At 42.2% G+C, this 20,948-nt stretch overlaps 1 protein-coding gene across 1 annotated transcript in view; it reads left to right on the forward strand.

Annotated features, from left to right (window-relative positions):
* LOC138295990 (formin-2-like) overlaps positions 1-20,948 on the forward strand; it is a 686,093-nt gene that overhangs the window by 102,463 nt on the left and 562,682 nt on the right. The window contains exon 5 of the mRNA XM_069234685.1: positions 3,907-5,933. Within this exon, the coding sequence (XP_069090786.1) occupies positions 3,907-5,933 (2,027 nt within the window). The remainder of the gene's footprint in view (positions 1-3,906; positions 5,934-20,948) is intronic.

Below are 20,948 nucleotides of genomic sequence, written 5' to 3' on the forward strand. Positions count from 1 at the left end.
TATGGACATTACAGTTTTCACTTGAGAAACAAAGCATTTACTGTGGCTAGACTTAAAAAGGGAATTCTGTACTAAACTTCTTTCTAATCCATTTGTCAAAGTATACTAAGTAAAACCCTTTCCAGTTGTATTTATTTTCTTCGAAATACGAAGGCTTTTCATGTGAACTCTGTCATGGTGTTCACAATGAAAAACAGCTTCCTGGTTAATTTGCGAACTACTTGTGGACCTGCCTAAACCAGTTATCAGTGTCTAGCCCAATTGTATGAATGTGCATTCTTTACCTCTGATGTCCTAGAACCCCTATACCCTACACCTTCAAAGTGGGAAATGAGTGCCCCTGTTAACATGTCTCTAAGGTTTACTTAGCAGAACAATCCATGGCTGACTCTGGGAGGTGTTCCCAGCTAAGAACTTAGAACACAACGAAATACAGCATTAGCACTCAAGTCAGTGTCCAGCCACATAGTTTAATTTAAAAGGGAAAATACATCAGTGCATACACAAGTATGTACGATAATCAGCATGTCACATCTACAAGATTTTAGGTGGAAATAAAATGTCTCTCCTCCCCTAGGGGCCTTGCGAATTAAACCAGATGCAAATCAGGTACCCTAAATAAGTATCGCTGGGTCAACTAACATTGTAAATTGAGTCCGCTTCCGTTATCTCTGAGGTATCTTCTGAAAATTTGCACCCCATCATGACATAATTTAAAAAAACAGTAACGGCCCTCTATGGGCATATTGGAAAGCATGAGGATTTACACAAATCAAAAATGTTAAGTCTACATGCTTGGTCAAGTAACTCACAATATAAAATGAGAGGTCTACATAGTGCCTTTGTCATTACATTTGAAAATCAGAAACTTAAGCCTATTGAATTTAACTTGAACCTGGTCTCTTTTCTAGAGAGACCCATCAGACCTTTTATTCAGACATGAACAAAAGCCTTCCTCTCCAGACCGCAAGTATTTACGGTGGCAGGACTGAGAAGGAACCTTTGTACCAAACCCCTTCCTATTGCATTTGTCAGAGTCAACATTGCAAATCAACTTGACATGGTTTTTGGTAGGAGTGGGTGATAAATTACTCTCAGCTGGCTGAGCTGGCAGAAATTTAGGCACTCTGCACTATGCTTGTAATGCAGAGTTCCGTCCAAATAATGCCAACTGCCACATGGCAGACTTTATTTTTGTGCGTGGCTTGCCAATGCTAAATTGACGAGCGCGACTGAGAATTGGCATCTTCTAGCAAGATTTGTGGGCAGAGTGTAACTCCAAGTTCGTCCCCTTCCCCAAAGGTTTTGGATTAACATAAAACCTCTTCTGAAATTTCGCAATATACCTCATTTTTACTGTACTGGTTACAGGGTTGCACTATGCAGAGCCCTTTCCTACTGTATTTGGTCCAGACTTTTCATTACCGTTGTCCATATCGGTTATGAGCAATGAACTACTTAGGCAAACTGTGGAAGTCCAAGTTCGAAAAAGGTCTACAGACCTCATAAGCCCTCCTTAAAGGCTTAGTGGCTGTAACATGCGTTTTCAAAATAAGTAATTCAGACCTGCTGCCTCTGTCAGAACTTTTCTTAGCAAGTAGTTCCGACCTATGGTAACTGACAAGTTATCTCAATGAACGAATCATGCCTACAACATTGGTCATAGGCTTGTTACAGTAACCAATTACTGCTTAGCCCATTGAGCGTAGTCTATGCAATACATGCACTATTGCAGAGGAAGTAGACCACGTCAGCCCAACATAATCGTGTATGGAGGAAGATCAGTATGTGAGAGGACCCAAGGCCCCCCCTCTCAGTATTGCTGAACGATCTTGCTTTTGAGCTCTAAAGTTCTCTATTATAAAGATATTTGCAGTCAGGGGAGACTGAGTCAATTCACTGCATTCAGTATAATAAACAAGAAACTTCACCCTTTCTGTCCTATCATGTGTTTGACAGATAAGTATCAGTTTCCCTGTCTCTTAAATTGCATACAAGGAAGCACACATTCAGGTCTCCCCCCCCCCCCCCCCCCCCCAAGTATTTAAAAATAGTTTTCTCTGTCGAGATAGCATTTGTTTCATAGGAATACATCTTGTAATTCAATGGCTTGTCTAAAAGCATATTTGCACAGCGCTTCATTGAATTCATATTCTCAACATGCATGAGTTCACACAGTAGAAATAAACTCGAAATGTCTCGAGCAGTGAGACAGCAATTTCGAGGGCGAGATATTTATCCTAACATTTGACAATTTACAAAGAGCAGAATGCACAAGTCCAACTTCCAAAGTTTTGTGGAACAGGTGGTCTCCTTTATTCATTAGATTCAGTTTGGTCCAGAGATTGGATAAAACTCTCTCAACCAGGTCAAAGATTTTGCTTAAACTGGCTGCTATTAAACAGTACGGGTCGGCCATATATATCCTACAGATAGGAACCTATGGGGAAATAGCTAGATATTAACATACGGGCAAGAATATTTTAACTCAAGATCAAGTTTTTTTAAAAATTGGTGTAGCCATGTTTTAGTATAGTACATTATAGCAGCACAATCGTTTAGGCCTCTCTCCGATTGGAGGAGCCTTCATTGCCTGCCCTTTCTTTAACAATTTGTCCCTTGTTAGAAGCTTCTGAAGAAAACGGCTGTGGTAATGCCATCAGGAATTTACAGCACCATGGGGTGCATGAAGTAACAGGTGCAGTATTATCCTACCATTACAAATATTGGGCCCTGGAATGGAGAATGTCATGGTACATTTGTGTTTGTTCTTAGATTTCCACATTTGACCCAAGTTTCTGGCTCTTTTCCTGAAGACTTAATCTGTCTAGTTGGGTTCCCAGGGCACATTTGACCTGTAACAAGGTGGTTTAATTCTGTGTACCATGTTATCCCAATTAGGTTCAACTAAAATCATGATTTCTACAAAACTAAAAATGAGGACCTCAGCCCTCGATCCTGTTGTCATGAGTGCAGCATCCCTAAAGAACTGGGAAATGAATTTATATTATTTTAAATTATTAATTTTCAAAGCACTAAGAACTAAGTTGTGTATTCATTAATGTGTATTGCGTTTTTGACATAACACTTGTACTTATCGCCCTGTAGCCAGTTGCATTTTTGTTTTAAATCCAGCATTGCTCTCTCTTCCTTGACACACACAGCAGAGATGCCCTTACTCAGCGGATTACTTAATCTCACAGTGCAGACAACCGAGCTGTCAATCTTCCATAGACAGCGGGTATGTTTAACTTCTTTTAGCAAACCTACCTGCGCATGCTGCGACAGTGTGTGGCACGGTATTGGTTCTGTTAATACGATCTCTCAGTGAAGAGCCGGTATAGTGGTTGGTCTGAGCTGGAAACCCCTGTGCGTAGGGCATTTCCAGCTCCAGGGTGGAGGCTGTGCACAGCTGATGCCTGTCATGGGTTATGAAAGAAGAAGGGTGAACTGCATGATTTAAAATGTGATACCATACACATTTTCAAATCTACAATCCCCTAAAGATGTTACAGAATTCCAGATTTGTGGTTGAGTTGCTGCCAGAAGAGCAGCAAGCACAGTATCTGATAACTGTCATGTTGGGGCAATCAAGTGTTGCCCATCGTCTGCTAGTATGAGGAATTCCCACATGTAAAGCTTTGCGTTTTTCGCATAAATTGTCACACTTAACCAATTTAGAGCATCTTCCACAGAACTTCGATCACTGGCTAAGAAGCTGGTTCTTCGTTAACTTAAGTTTCTCAGGACATAGGTTAAACTGCTTAGCAAGGTGATTCTCAACCTATATTAATGGGGATTTGTAGTCATTTCGTGGTGTTATATCCGGTGATTTCAAATATAGCACTTCTAGCATCGGAGAATGGATGTATAGTGATGTGTGACAATGTTTCTTTTATTCTTAAGGAAAAGTATGAATCGAAATGTGCGCAGTTAACAGCGGAATATTCAAAAGGATTGAAAACGCTGGAGCTCACTGTCCAGGACCTCAGAAGACAAATAAAACAACTGAAAATGCAGTCTATGCCAGTAGTCACAGTGCAGGCCACAAGAGAATTGGGAACTCGGGGTGAGACGACACAGAGTTCGGACCTGTGGGATGCCAAAACTCTCAATGTTCAATGTGAGGTACTGAACAAAAGCACAACACAAGCAAATGCAGTACCAATGAGCCAAAACAAAAAATGTGTGTCGGACAATGGGCTTTTTGCTGATGAACTGCCACAGTCGCCAACCGTGTTCCAAGGAGATTTGGGCCCAGAGTGCCATTTCGAAATTCAAACTCTCCAATCAAAAACTCGACTAATTAGTTGCTCTGAAATAACAGTAGTTTTATCCCCTAAACAAACTTCATTGCAACAAAATCACGGTCATCCAGCGGACACCATTGAAATTGGTCCTGTGTGCAAACAACCTACTGTGTCAGAAGCATGTGATTTATCTTCATCTCGAGTATCATCTGCTACGTCGTCTTCAACTACAAGTGGAACAAATATGGAGGCTTTACCACCAAAGCTTGGACTGGAACTTAAAGATACGTCTGTTAATTGCCCTCATACGTTATATGATAAATGTAGCAAATCCTCGCCACCTTCTTTGCCTGCTAAAAAAGTTCCAGCTTTTCCACCACTTCATTCAGATTTGGGTGTGTCATCGCCACATACTGCAGCTCCTAAACATCCTCTCCTTCATTTATATTTGAAAGATAATGACTTTCCACTTCCCCCGCCCTGCCCACCTTTGCCTGGCTATGCAATTGTTACTCCTACCTGCCAACCTTTTTCAGGTTGTAGGGTGCCCTGTCCACCTCCTCCTCCACCTTTGCCACCCTCTGGAGGTGGCACTTCTCCTCCCTGCATATCTATTCCAATTTCAAGGATGTATCTACCCCCTCCTTGTCCACCCTTGCCAGTTTCTGGGATCAGCCCTCCACCTCCTTGCCCACCTTTGCTAGAATCTAAGGGTTGTCTTCCTCCTCCTTCCCAATCTTTGCCGGATTCAAGGATTTCTCTACCCCCCGTTTGCTCACCCTTTGTGGGCTCTGGGATCAGCCCTCCTCCTTGCCCACCTTTGCCAGAATCTAGGGGTTTTCACCCCTCTCTTTCCCAATCTTTGCCAGATTCAGGGATTTCTCTTCCACCTCCTTGTCCACCTTTGCCAGGCTCTGGGGTCAGCTCTCCCCTTTTTCCTTGCCCACCTTTGCAAGAATATAGGGTGGTTATTCCCTCGCCTTCCCAATCTTTGTTCGATTCAAGGATTTCTGTCCCCCCTCCTTGTCCTCCCTTGCCAGGCTCTGGGTTCAGCTCTCCTCCTCCATGCCCACCTTTGCCAGACTCGAAGGGTTTTCTTCCCTTTCTTTCCCAGTCTTTGCCAGATTCAAGGATTTCTCTTCTTCCTCCTCCTTGTCCACCCTTGCCAGGCTCTGGGGTCAGCTCTCCTCCTCCTTGCCCACCTTTGCCAGAATCTAGAGGGGTTCTTCCCTCTCCTTCCCAATCTTTGCTACATTCAAGGACATTTCTTCCTCCTCCTTGTCCACCCTTGGTAGGCTCTGGGGTCAGCCCTCCTCCTCCTTGCCCACCTTTGCCAGAATCTAGGGGTTTTCTCCCCCCTCCTTGCCCACCTTTGCCATTTTCTGGGAATGCCCTTGCACCTCTTCCTCCTCCTTTAATTATTCCACCACCATTACCTCTGCCAGGATACAGTAGTGTGCCACCTTTTGCTCCTTTGTTCTCCGGATCAGACACTGAGCCATCACCTGCTTTCAACTTAGCAGCATACCTTATACCAGGCAGTGGGTCTCTGACTCCTCCGTATCCAGGATTTATGCCTGCATTTGGAATGCAGCAGGTTAGTGGATTTAGGAAAAAGCCAATTAAGCCACGTCGACCAATGAAACCTCTGTACTGGACAAGAATTTTACTTAATGAAAGAAGGTAAGCGTTTTGAAGAATATAAAATGTGATCTATTGCTTATCCTTAATATTTAAATGTCATGCATCATGGAACTCCTGTTTTGTTAAAGCCTATATAGAAATAAAAACACCATTCAGGGGTGAAAATAGTGTGATAAAATAATTGTTTGTGCCTGGGTTAACAATGTACCACCTGTGAAATTCAGCTGGAAAAAGTAAGCATAAGGCTTTATTCCTCCCAACCATAGGCACTGGGAGTGGAGGTGCAGGGTGCTGCAGGCCCCATCCCCCCCCCACCACCATCATCCAGGATGAAGTTCCAAAGGTGAATGAGTAATAAAGATGCCTATATGTTTTGTTTTTATCTTATCATATTTGCTGTGAAATCAAAGACCTTGAGGTAAAATGTTCTTTCTCTGAATCCAAGTGACGGGTTAATATAAAATCAACTATGTGAGTATCTTGCTAGTGTGAAAGGAAAGGCTGTAAGATGTATTTTTTTTCAAACACACAGTAACTTTTTAATACATATAAATGAACTGTACCAATGTTTGAAATGGAACTTTTTGGTAATGCTGAAGTGACATGGAAACAGAGATTCTCATAGGATCAAAATAAGCTGTTAGACTTTCATCCTTGGCGTGGTCTCCCTTAACTTTTTGCCTATGTTTCCCAGGTTGCGGATGTATGCTGGACTGTTTTTGCTGTTATGTTACTCTGGACACTTTACCACTGCTAAAGTGCAAGTGATCCTATACAAAATGTGTATGTAATTGGTTTATCCATGATTGGCATATTTGATTTACTAGTAAGTCCCTAGTAAAGTGCACTAGAGGTGCCCAGGGTCTGTACACCAAATGCTACTAGTGGGCCTGCAGCACTGGTTGTGCCACCCACCTAAGTAGCTCTGTAATCATGTCTGCCACTGCAGTGTCTGTGTGTGCAGTTTTAAACTGTAAATTTGACTTGGCAAGTGTAACCACTTGCCAGGCCTAAACCTTCCATTTTCTTACATGTAAGACACCCCTAAGGTAGGCACTAGGTAGCCCCAAGGGCAGGTGCAGTGTATGGTTAAGGTAGGACATATAGTAATGTGTTTTATATGTCCTGACAGTGAAATGCTGCTAAACTTGTTTTTCACTGTTGCAAGGCCTATCCCTCTCATAGGTTAATGGGGCTACCTTTAAATATGATTAAAGTGTAGATTCACTTCGGGAGCAGATAGACATGTGGAGTTTGGGGTCTCTGAGCTCACAATTTAAAAATACATGTTTTAGTAAAGCTGATTTCAAGATTATGTTTAGAAAATGCCACCTTTTAGAAACTGAGCATTTGCTTGCTTAAACCATTTCTGTGACTCTGCCTGTTTGTGGATTCCCTGTCTGGGTCAGTTTGACAGTTGGGCTGGCTGCACCTCTCACTAGACAGTGACACAAAGGGAGCTGGGGTGTAGTCTGCATTTTCTGATGGGCCATCTGTGCTAGGAGGGAGGGGAGAATTGGTCACTCACACCTGAAAGAGCTGTGCCTGCCCTCACACAATGAAGTCTCCATGGGCAAGGCAAGATTTCACAATCAAGAGAGACTTTGCTTTGAAGTAGGCCTACTTCAAAGGGCAAAATGGGTATAAGAAGGGCACCCAAAACCACAGACTTTAGAACACTTCTGGAAACCAAGAGGAACCTCTACCTGGAGAAGAGTGAAGAGCTGAGTAAGAAGAGCTGTGATTGTGCTTTGTGGAGCTATCCTGCAGTTGCTGCTTCTGCCTGTGCTAGGGGACAAAGACTGGACTTTGTGTTGCCTTCCTTCTTGTGAAGAACTCTCCAAGGGCTTAATTTAGAGCTTGTCTCCTGTTGTTTGAAGTCTCAGGGACAGCAAAGATTTCTCTCTGCCAGCACCTGGAGCCTCAGCTGGAATTCCTACTCTGCCAAGTGGTGCCCATCCAGTTCCTGGGACCCTGAAAGGAGAAGCTAGCAGCCCAAGAGTGAGAAATCCCCGCACCGACCACTGTGCAGGGAAAAGATCGAAGCGACTCTGATCTGCGGCTGAAAAATCGACACACCGCCAGCTTTGGGGCTGAAAATCGACGCTCGCCTGCAACGCGACTGGAAGATCGACGCCTGCGGCTGGAGAAACGACGCGCAGCATCGCTGATGGAGACTGGTGAGATCGCAACCCGTGCTGCGTGGTTTTCGGACCATGATGCGGCTGAATTTCTGATGCAAACACCGCTGTGTGTGTAAAAACGACGCAAGGCCAGCATGGAGCAGAGAGTGCTGACTGGATCGACGCATCGCTCTCTTGCGGAGAGAAGAAACAATGCACGCCGACCCGACCAAAGGAGATACAATGCAAGGTCTCGCTCGTGAGTGATATTGACGCACTGCAAGCCCTTTTTGACGCACACTCGCCCGTGCAGGGTTATTTTTGACGTGCCAAAGGTACATTTTCACGCTAACCGCGTTAGCGTTGTGTTTAAAATTACATGAAGACACTTTTTGGTTTTTAATTGATAACTTGACTTGTGTAGGGTGGATTTTTGTCGTTTTGGTTTTGCTTAAATAAATATTGTCTATTTTTCTAAACCTGTGTTGTCATTTTGTAGTGTTTTCATTAAGTTACCGTGTGTGTTGGTACAAATCCTTTACACCTAGCACTCTGAAGTTAATCCTTCGGCTCGTGCCAAGCTACCAAGGGGGTTAGCTGAGGTTGATTCTCTTTTACCCTGACTAGAGTGAGGGTCCTTGCTTGGACAGGGGGTAACCTGACTACCAACCAAAGACCCCATTTCTAACATAAGCCAAAACATTTCACTTGGCAATGTGCATGTGAACGGGCGGCCCGAACACTTCACCGGTGCGAGCTGATACTGACGTATCAGATACTCCCGTCGCGTCATGTCCGCGTTCCCACGTTGCCGTGGGAACGCTCTCAGGCGGAGGCTGGCGTCCCGGCGTTACCGCGGTAACCCAGGAGGGTTTCCGGGGCGCGGGATTAAAGAGAGAGGGAGACGACGAGAGAGGGGAGGAGAGAGAAGCCGGGAGGGCAGACGGAGAACGGAGGAGCCGAAACAGGAGACCCAGGAAGGACTGTCCTAACGCGGAACAACGACGAGGTGTTGGAGCAAGAGAGCGTTGCCGGAGATCACCCACCGAGGGAAAACCCCAGCGCCAGCCACGACCCAGGAGGGTCGTGGCTTGCTAAGGTACGGTCTTTGTGGGACTCCAGAGGGAATACCACGGTTAAGAGGGCACTGGGGAAGGGGGTTGAGAAGGAGTGAGGGGAGGACTGGGAGGGAACTTGGAGGACACAGAGGTAGACACGTGTGAGCCACATAAAAAAAGTGCACTGTAAGGAGTTTATTCATTTTATGCCCCAAAGTCACCACCGGCACAACCCCACCCTTTTTACCTCTTCCCCTTTAGTTAAAACCATCATCAGATATACGTAATACCCCACTTACCGTAGCGTTTTTCCTTTTTCCTGGTACCTCACCGCTGGAACCCGCTGAGAGACAGAGGGACCACCAACCTAAAGAGAGAACGAAGAAAAGAAGAAGAAAAACCCCATTAGAAGAAGGGAAGATAAAGACTTGAGACCTTACAACCCAGTAAAATCTAAGGAAAAATATAACAACCCCTTTCTACTGAAATAAACCACTTACCTGAACACTGCAATTTCTCTCCGTTGTCTTTATACTGTTCAACCTGCCACAGTGCACATGACAAATATTTGCTAAAACCTAATTCCTATACATTGTTTGAGCGCTATATAGTTTTATCAGTAAAATTGTAGGCCTGTGCCAAAATAAGTAGCCATTACAACATAGAATATGCTATCTATAAATGGCAGCGTGGTAGCACACCAAGTTTAGTAAGCCGTTTGCAACAGTGTGCTCCAAACGGCAACACACCTACATACACTTCACCCTTCTCACTTTCCTGCTGAATGGGTGTGGCTGATTTGCTACACTCTTTCTTATTGATGCTTGGAATTTTTATAATCCCTATGACTTCAGGGATGTAACATTGATGACCTCACCCCTGCTATGAATTTCTTTCCAGCACCACTGCCATCGACCTGCGAGTGTGTGGTGACTCATTTCATATAGCTATCTGTTACTAGAGCGCATGTCACCAACCTAGCAAAAAGATAGCGAAAAAGGTACATAGAGAGTCTGCTTTGGGCAACCCTCTTCTGCTATTGGCTGCACATGTTTTTCACTTGTTGGCATTCGTTTAATGAGCTGTCTGTTAGGACTGAGGCAAAATGCAGATTGTTACAACCTGCCGAGCTTAATATAAAAAATGTAATTTTCGGTCAGAATGCACATCCCTGAATTCCACTATTGCTGCCATCTTGAATTTTCTTTTAAGGGTGCACTTGGAGGACACAGCAGTTTAATCATACTTCATTTTAAATGGATATCCAAATGGGTGTTCGCTCTGTTAGCGCCAACATAAACATTTTAAAGGATGGGCAAAGTGGGAACTGACTCAGGACCCCAGTCTTTCACGGGTGACCTGACAGAAACCTCCTCTGTTCTGAAGAGTCTTGTCCTGATGACATTGAATATTTTTTTCTGTTAGTTTAGTATTTTTATTGAAGTAAAAAGTATACATGTCTACGGCATACCAGTACATAAAGAGCCATAAAATGTAATTGGAAAATTGAATAGAAAAGGTCATACTAACCTAAATATAAATAACCATAGAATACGGGTAACTGAATTAAACATGGTATTATTTAAAAAAAAAAAAAAACAAAGGAATGCAGAAAGTAGAGAATGACGAGAAAAAGGAGGAAAAGAAGCACTAAATGTTATAACACTGTTAAGTGAAGCTTCCAATTATGATATAACAACCATATCAGTCATCAAAAACTATATAAACAGCAATTCAAATGCTTAAACATAATAAGTAATCACTCATTTTGCTCAAGTGCGAACTTGAATGGACAAATACCTAGTTAGTGGTTCCCAAAGTTCATCATTTTTGTCAATTAAAGATGAGGAATAAAGGTTATACCAATCCAAGCGTTGATTGACAAACCAAATTACACCACTGTTGTAGTGAGATATTGTCCCCAGATCTCCACTTATTGGTTGATATGTTGATTGCTATTAGGTCATCCACAATCTATGAAGTAATTTATTTTGAGGACAGATATTACCTAAACCACCTAAAAATAAAACTTAGATGGAAAATGGAGTGTGTACTTTGGTTATCTTTCCAATTCTTGTCCATAACTATTTCTAGAATAGGGACAGCCTAGGACATAGAAAGAACATATCAAGATATGTACCATGATGAGACGAGCCACACCAGCATACTTCCCTTTTGAGTAATTTGAGTTTAAATAAACATTCAGTTGTATAGTATATCCAGTTCTAGTAGCAATACAGCGTTTGGGTGAGCGTGGCCGTATGTGTAGTAGAAAAGATTGTTTTCCCATATTTTTTGCCAGAGTAATGTAGGCCAACACAATACTAAATCTGATTCCCACAGGAGTTTGTTTCGATTTTGGCCTGTACAAAGGGAGATTTATCATTGTTTTATAAATTATTGGAACCTTGGGAGCATGAAGTATGTGTTTGTGGGTATATTGCAGAGAATTCCCCTGAATGGTTTGAGGAAAAGATGAGTGTGTAGGGGCCATAAAGGGTTTTAAGATCTGATATTGTTTGAGGGATTTCAGGGAAAGCTTGAAAGAAGAGAAGAGACTAGTAAAAGTTATAATGGAAAAATGGAAAATCAGCTGAGATATGGTGAATGTACCTGTATTTAACCAAGTTCTCCAAAAAAGTGGTTTACCATTTCAAAGTATCAGTTTATTATACCAAATAGGGCTCTGAAGTAATTGATCTCGATAGAAAAGATCATCCCCAAGTATGGCTTGAATAGAGAACAAGAATAAGAGGGTACCCAGTATTTATGAGGGTCTGACGCATATTGAATGTGAGTATGAGGAAAAAGGAGAGATAACTGCTAATTCCATTGAGTCCATACATTAGTTGATGGATCTGAAGGTGCAAGGAAGCAGCTTTGAGATTTTTTTAATAATGAAGGCTTTATGATCAGAAGGGAAGTCTGGAAAATGAACACCTCCAGCTGATTTTGATAGTTTTAAGTGATGTGGGGAATTCCGGGAGGGTTTCCCTTTCCATACATTTTTTTATAAGAATCTATCAATTATAAAGTGTTTGGTTGGGATTTTAACAGGTAGCGTCATGAGGAAGAAATTAATAATTGAAAGAACAATCATTTTAATGGTATCCAGGCAACTCCCCCATGACAGAAATAGGGGGGACCAACCTTATGTTAGTTTTGTAATTTTAGCAAGGAGGACATCAATATTTGGATTGTAAAGTATCTTTGAAAGTTTTACGGTATGATAGAGACATACTGTCAGGTTTCCAAGCTAAACACATCTCAGTAAAGGATGCTTTATAGCAGATCTTATTGAGGGGCATCACTTCACATTTTTCTATGTTAAGTTTGTAACCTGAGACTTTCGACTATGATCTTAGTTCTTCAAAAAAAGCTAGGAAGAGATGTTTCAGGTTCAGAGATAAATAGGAGGATGTCATCCGCACATGCTATATATTTAATATGAACTTTATTTAACAAAAAGCCGGTGAAAGTGTCCGTGTTTCAACCTAAATGAGAAGGGTTCAAGTGCAAGAATAAGTAACATTGGTGATAGGGGGCCAATCCTCCTGTGTGCCCTTGCATAGGGGGAAGTAAGAAGACTGAATACCATTGACCAAAATGGACTAACATAGGGAGGAGTATAATAAAATTAATTGAAGTCCAGGTCCAAACCCATGTCAATGAAGTGCTTACTTTAGATAGTTCCATTAAACTCGATTGAATGCTTTTTCAGCATCTAGCGCCACCACTGCCAGGGTGTGGCTGAGTTTTGCTGCTTTACTAAGAATGTTTGAATGGATTAGTGAATTATCCATTATAGTCCTATTTTTAATTAAACCAGACTGCTTAACATCAACTAGATCAGGCATGAATTCATTTAGGTGGAGGGCAAGTGCGTTGGCAAAAATGTTATAACAATGCTACATTCTGTATTAATGAGGGAAATGGGTTGATAATTCTTACATCAAGAGGGTTTATTTTTTTATTTAAACAATTTAGGGAAAAGTATTTTGGAGATTTGGAGGTAGAAATGAACTGTGAATCCATCTGGACCCGGGGCATTTCCTAATGGAAGATGCTTGACTGCAGAGAACAGTTACTCTTCACGAAGAGGATCCTTAAGAGAAGTCAAGCCCACTTAGGTGGGTTTGCGCATGGAAGAATCAGAAAAAAATGAGGAGATGCCTCAGGGATACATAGTGTTTGTTAATATTCTACAAAAAAATCTAGCAATGTCTGGATCACAAAAATATTTACTACCTTCTTGATTAGTGAGCGAGGCAATGGAAGATTTTCTTTCCTACTTTTAAGGTAATTGGCTAATAAGGGTCCAGTTTTCTTATGTCCTCCATGCCAATTTTTTTTTTTTTTACTTTTGGTTTTGATCTCTAAATTTCAGTAAGAATGTATGCGGGCTCCTCAGTAGCTTTTCATTTGTTGGAAATGTAGTTAATAATGAAGCCTCAGGATGCTACTTTTTAAATGCATTCCAAAGTGGAAAGAAGACTCTTGTACATCATTAATCCTAAAATGTTCTTGTACAAACGTCTCAAGAATGAAGTCCTTATCGGAAAGTAAGTGATAGTTGCTACTCCAGCAAAATCTGTGAGTAGTATTTCGAAACTCTAAGTGGTATTTGCACTGAATTCATTTTTTAGCATGGGAAAAATATATTCAAAAGCACTTTGTACAGAGGAAGCTTCAACAAATAATACAGAGAAGTAAGGAAAAAATAATAGGAGAGAAGAGAAGCAAAGGATGGAGGGAGAAGTATAAACCCAAAAAAGAACAGAAGGTATGTAAGTTAGTTGTGGTCATTAACATTTGTAAAGAAAGACATCCCCAAGGATGAGTGGAGTGCGAAGTGCATTAAAAGGATGGCTGCGGACCTGACTGATGAAAACAAAAGCAAGGCGTACCACAAATAATGAATTAACAGCAGTGACATGAAAGAGTAGCATAGACATACAGAGGCAACATGATAAACATTTATGTATAGGTAAGTACAACGGGGGTAAAAGGTGTAACAAAATATTTACCATCTAGTACAAGGAATTGGGGGTGGGCTGGGTGCACTGCATCACACAAAACGGGTGGAACGAACTGGACAAGACCTATACGCCAAATATGAGATACACTGGTGCTGAAAGACAATGGGACCAGTATGAGTCACAAAGAACACACCGTTCAAAAATAAATTGAATCTAAATTACAGTTAAGGTTATTTGATTAAGGAGAAATGACAGAGAAAGCATATATAACATTCAAGTCTTAGCTGCGACTCCAGCTTCCATGTCATCAAGGTGATGCTGTCAGAGGAAGTCTTGTAATTTGGCTGCGTCGTCAGAGGTATAAGATATCTCTTTACAAGTTATTTTAAGGAAGCATGGGTGAACTAAACCATACCTTATATTAAGGGATCTTAGCTGTGCTCTAAATTCCAAGAAATGTTTTAGTCTTTCAGCTGTTTCATTGTATACATCTTGCGCAAAGTAGATCTTGTGTCAGACCATTGGAGTGGACCCCTTTGTTTAGCTGCAGATAAATCAGTGAGCTGCAAGAAAAGAATGATTCCTCTAGGTCTCTGATTTAAAGATGTGGTAGAATGTTTGGGAGCTAAACCATGAGCTTTTAAATGTTAAAATTGCTGTGTTTCGGTAAATGAACAAGAGGGTGCCTTTTGCAGAAAGAAAATCATATTGGTCCCTTCAGAATTCTCTGCGATTCCATAGAGACATAGGTTGTTTCTACAGTTCCTGTTTTTCAAATCTTCTGTAGTATTTTTGAGAAGTGGTGTTTCCCTTGTCAGATGAGAAACTTCAGGAATAGTCTTCCCCATCACTGATCTGTTATTTCATGACAGTTGTGTTGTTCGTGAGTGGACCATTTCTCCTCGATGTGCATCAAGGAAGCATTTCTTTCAACAACCAATGGTTTTAAGACTCTGATTACCTCCATAATATCTTCTAGGGTGAAGGGAGGAGGGGACTCCGATGGAGAATCAGAATAGTTTTTTGATATCTGGATGGAAGCTGATGATATTGAAGATATAGCTCCTGATGCTGTCATAGAAACTCCCGACCGAAGTTCGCCTGAGCCTGCCATAAGGTCTGAGAGGCTCTTGAGAAATACTGTTGTTGACAAATTTCAGGATGATTAATGAGTTTAGTAGAAGATGGAAGTGAGGATGATTTATCCTTTTGTTTCAAAGTCCTACTCAAAGGAGAGAGGAATATGTGAAATGTCAATTGAACTCCTCTTGTAAGAGAAGATGTGATAGTCGTTGCCACGTTTGAAGTACCTGATGGAGGGAATATTGCTTTACAGTTTTGGGTCTAGATGTCTGAAATAACTGAAGAAGTGTACCTGTGAGTGTTAGAAATGGGGTCTTTGGTTGACAGTCAGGGTACCCCCTGTTCAAGCAAGGACCCTCACTCTAGTCAGGGTAAAAGAGAATCACCCTCAGCTAACCCCTGCGTACCCCCTTGGTATCTTGTCAGAGCAGTAGGCTTCACTTCAGAGTGCTAGGTGTAAAGTATTTGTACCAACACACACAGTAACTTAATGAAAACACTACAAAATCACACGACACCAGTTTAGAAAAATAGGAAATATTTGTCTAAACAAAACAAGACCAAAACGACACAAATCCAACATACACAAGTCAAGTTATTAATTTTTAAAGATTAAACAAAAAAATAGCGCTTAGAAACAAAAATGCTTCGATGAGGTGTTAACATGGCTTCGTGACGGAGTTGTTTCCAACAAGCCGACACCAGCGGCGCTGGACACGGAGTCGCGTAGACCCCCAAGTACAGTACCTTTGGTGAAGAGTGAAAACAAGCTGATGCGCGAAGTCGGGGATTGCGGCGTCTGTGCGAAATGTTGAATCTGCGCACTTCGAGAGGAGTCAGTCATGACGTGGTGCGACGACTTCCATGGAGTCGCAGACTTCAGCGAGGCTGCAGCGGCGTCGGGCCTGCGAAGAGCGTTGCGTTCCAGGGAAGGTCACGGCGTCGGGTGCAGGCGGTGTCATCGGATTCAGCAGCGGCGTCGGTCCGAAGTCGATTTCCTTGGATTTCCACCAGCTTTCCTTTCAAGGGCCCAGGGACTGGATAGGGCACCACTTGTCAGAGCAGGAGTCTCTCCAGAGACTCCAGGTGCTGGCAGAGAGAAGTCTTTGCTGTCCCTGAGACTTCAAACAGGAGGCAAGCTCTAAATCAAGCCTTTGGAGATTTCTTCACAAGATGGAAGGCACACAAAGTCCAGTCTTTGCCCTCTTACTCTGGCAGAAGCAGCACTGCAGGAAAGCTCCACAAAGCACAGTCACAGGCAGGGCAGCACTTCTTCCTCAGCTATTCAGCTCTTCTCCGGCAGAGGTTCCTCTTGGTTCCAGAAGTGTTTCTCAAGTCTGTGGTTTTGGGTGCCCTTCTTATACCCGATTTCTCCTTTGAAGTAGACCTACTTCAAAGTAAAGTCTCTTTGGAATGTGAAATCCTGCCTTGGCCAGGCCCCAGACACTCACCTGGGGGTTGGAGACTGCATTGTGTGAGGGCAGGCACAGCCCTTTCAGGTGTGAGTGACCACTCCTCCCCTCCCTCCCAGCACAGATGGCTCATCAGGATATGCAGGCTACACCCCAGCTCCCTTTGTGTCACTGTCTAGTGTGAGGTGCAACCAGCCCAACTGTCAAACTGACCCAGACAGGGAATCCACAAACAGGCAGAGTCAGAGAAATGGTATAGGCAAGAAAATGCTCACTTTCTAAAAGTGGCATTTTCAAGCGCACAATCTTAAAATCAACTTTACTAAAAGATGTATTTTTAAATTGTGAGCTTGGAGACCCCAAACTCCACATGTCCGTCCGCTCCCAAAGGGAATTTACACTTTAATCAGATTTAAAAGAAGCCCCCATGTTAACCTATGAGAGGGACAGGCCTTGCAACAGTGAAAAACGAATTTAGCAATATTTCACTGTCAGGACATATAAAACACATTACTATATGTCCTACCTTAACCTTACACTGCACCCTGCCCTTGGGGCTACGTAGGGCCTACCTTAGGGGTGTCTGACATGTAAAAAAAGGGAAGGTTTAGGCCTGACAAGTGGGTACACTTGCCAAGTCGAATTTACAGGTAAAACTGCACACACAGACACTGCAATGGCAGGTCCGAGTCATGACTACAGAGCTACTTATGTGGGTGGCACAACCAGTGCTGCAGGCCCACTACTAGCATTTGATTTACAGGCCCTGGCACCTCTAGTGCACTTTACTAGGGACTTACTAGTAAATCAAATATGCCAATCATGGATAAACCAATCACATACACATTTTGTAAAGGAGCACTTGCACTTTAGCACTGGTTAGCAGTGGTAAAGTGCCCAGAGTAACACAAACAGCAAAATCAGAGTCCAGCACACATCAACAACCTGGGGAACAGAGGCAAAAAGTTAAGGGAGACCACGCCAAGGATGAAAAGTCTAACAGTGAGTCAATATGAGGATATAATATTCCAGCAACTTAAGACATGACCAGCATGAGTGACCCCTTTTAGGATAGCCCGGAGGGACAGAAGTTGCTAAAGTAGTGTCAACCAGGGGGCATGTCCCTTGGTGTATATTATAGTCAAGAGTGCAAGTTTAATAGTGCCCAGTCAAAGTAATAGTGAATCCCTTCAATAGTTGAAAAAGATATCAGGAAAAATCCACTTTAGAACATGGTGTCATCAAATTTGGTAAAACTTCAAATTTCTGCTTTCTTGGGATTGGCCAGTGCCTCAAAAACAGTGTCCCGGGAACCTTAGAGCTTCTAAAATGGCACAGCTTCAGGAATCCACCAGCACTTCATACGGTAAAAACATGCCGGAGTGAAATCTAAAACATTCAAAAATACCCCAGGAACAGGGCGCCAACCTTCTGGTCACTAATTTTGATCTTAGAAAGCATGTAGATAATAAATGGGCACCGAGCCTCCGAGAAAACACAGGAGCAGGCCAGGAGGCTCAAAGTCCGGCAGTCATATTGGTTGCGTTCCCGACGCGCTCCTTCTTGAATAATTCTTAAATTGTTTTAAATACAGTTTTCCTTTATTTTATTTGCAACGTAGGTGATGTGTGAGAGTCTAGTACAGACATTTTCCAGAGAAATATTGTTTGTTTCATGCAGCATACATACAAAAAGTTTCTAGATCAAAATAGGAGGGTCACATATGAGAAGTACAAGGGTGTCGCAGATTGTTTGCAGTGATGTTAGCAAGCTGCTGCTGTGTTTAAATATTGAAAACACACATCACTATCCCTGAATATTAGATGTAAGCACATTAAGAATTTGTACGAGCCTGCCTGTGCATTGTCAATGACCTGGCCAAGGGGGGCATGAAAGAGCTGAAAATGGCTCATAAATTATAAGCTGTTCCGCATAGGGGTTCCCAAATACCTTGAGATGTTCTAAGCGACAAGTTAATTCCACACCGGCTGCCAAGCTGTCCAGCCTAGGAATGTGCTTGCCACCTTGCTGTACATCTTATTTATGAAAGCCTTTTATTGTCACCTATAAACTTCTTTCCTTAACAAATCTGAATTTGTTAAACCCTGTTAATGAAGAACTTATTCATAGTGAGATTGGCATGAAAACTAAAAGGTACTGTTAGAACTTCAGGAGTAAGACTCATTAGCAGGTACCTGGAAATACATAGCTCAGTTGGCCTTCTAGAAAAGTTATGTCTTCTGTTATGTAATTGGAAGTCACTCTTAACGATTACGTTTGCAATTTCTGCCTTAACAAAGTCAGTGAGTTTTCATTGGCGGGACCCCCGACCATTGATGAAGCTGAAATGAAGGTTTTACATTTATTAGTGCATAAACGTAGTGCTGCAATAATCAAGTGTGACTTTAATCGAACTAAATAAGATTGTACGGGGACAAAATGTGCCCTCAGAGTAGTTTGCCAACATTTATAAGCGTGCTTCATAATACGTGATGTATTAGAATTGTACTAGTTTGACATAATCGTAAACGTGTGCCATGATTTGCTTGTTAGAAATGCTTTAGCTTAGCATAACTTTAGTGGAGGCTTTGGCCTAGCTGCCGTGTCTCACGGTTTAGATGCTCGTATTTTTCCAATGTGCTAATAAACGTGTATTCTTGCTTGAAGCTGTACTTTTCCAGTGAGACCGTTCACATGCTTATCTTTAAGGTTTCGTGCCAGCCTGGCATCTTCTTTTCCACTCCAAGGTCAATCTGCAGGTGCAGACAATGGACGCTCTGAAAGTGAGTTAATTGGTAAAATATGTTGCAACTTACGTTCCCGACTCCAAGGATAATGTATGCTTAGGTAAAAGCTTGAGAACTGTTGTTTTTGATTGGACAATTTGAAGCTAACCTATGAACCCTCCAATGGAAGACCCTACTGGATTTGAACTGTTGTCTATTTAAACCAGGTGCACGAGGAAGAAAACGGCCATTACCTATCGGACATTATTGCCTATCTTCTACGATGCCAATTGATGTTCGACGCCATTTTGAGAGACTTTGATGCTTTCTCTAATCGAGAGAAAGAGACTTTAAGTAATTCTCGCCCTAGAGACTTTAACTTTGATACGTCCCTTTGCATGAAGTAATAGTTGTCCTTTTATCTTGCCGCTGTGAGGCAACTGCCCCGTCCACCCTGCCCCTTTGCCCCCGTCCCATGCTGATCGGAACCAGTACCCATGCTGATCGAAATCGGTACCTGTGAGACGAAGACTTCCTTGAATGCTGATTGAATTTGGTAAATATGAAAGGAAAATTGTACAATTGCATTGTGTTTTCTTTTTAGGTAACCAACTGCTGAAATTTTGATAAGAGCCTTAGTTAGGAGTTTTCCAAATTAATGTTGCTAAATTGTTTTTGCATGAAGTCCCACATGCCGATGCTGATTTGAGGTTAGATGAGGATTCATTTGATGCACGATGCAATTTGAGACCTTGTTATGCTGACTAAATGTATGCAATTAGCCCATTACAGATTGTAGTTTTAGTGGTTTGCGTTGCCATCATAGAAGGCATCGTTATTCAAATGCTGCATAGATTGCATCTGTTTCGCCGTTATGGACAGCTATTAATGTTCATTTACATATATCATTTGGTGTTGAGACACATCTACATTGTGCTAGCTTTGTTAATATAGGGAAATAAATTCATTAACTTTGCATAAACTGGTGTGATTATTCATGACCGAAAGGTCATGGTTTCGCCGAAATGTATTCTGGATTAATTGTGAAGTGTTATGTTGATCGGGGAATTGCTTATGTTCGTTATTGATTGTTGATTGTTGATTTTGATTGATTACTCCCGAGTAAGGAGAGTCCCACTTGGCCAAAAGATTCATCGACCCAAGAGCGTCCAACTACAGGTAAATTGTTAGGCTGGTAACGCTCTATCACCATCACCCCCTTTCACCACATGCACCACTCCCCACAATTACACTGCAGCCATGTCGCCGGGCTTATGCATGACATGGGTCAAAGGAGAGTGAGAGATAGTAGCCCGTGTGGCTCAGGCAATTAAATGGGTGTGACCGGAAGGCCAATTCTGTTTTTTGCTAGAGTAGAACTAGCAATATACAGTTTCTCAGTGCCTATCATCTTTAGTATGGAAATCAAGCTTTCCTGCCTCAAACTGTCTAGCTTTTAACAATTTAGAAAGGTCCTTAAGACAATTACGACTTGCGGAAAAGAATTCCATGGCAAAGCTTAAGCTTTTAGCAATTGGTGCATAATGTTGCAGGAGAGAGGGACTAAAGATGGCTGCTCAGATGACTACATGGGCATGACAGTGATCCATATGAATATAATTGAATTCCAGTCCTCTATAGAAATGTAGCATTCGTTTTTCTAAAGACCCATA

Source organism: Pleurodeles waltl, chromosome 5, assembly GCF_031143425.1.
Source record: "Pleurodeles waltl isolate 20211129_DDA chromosome 5, aPleWal1.hap1.20221129, whole genome shotgun sequence".
Taxonomy (NCBI): domain Eukaryota; kingdom Metazoa; phylum Chordata; class Amphibia; order Caudata; family Salamandridae; genus Pleurodeles; species Pleurodeles waltl.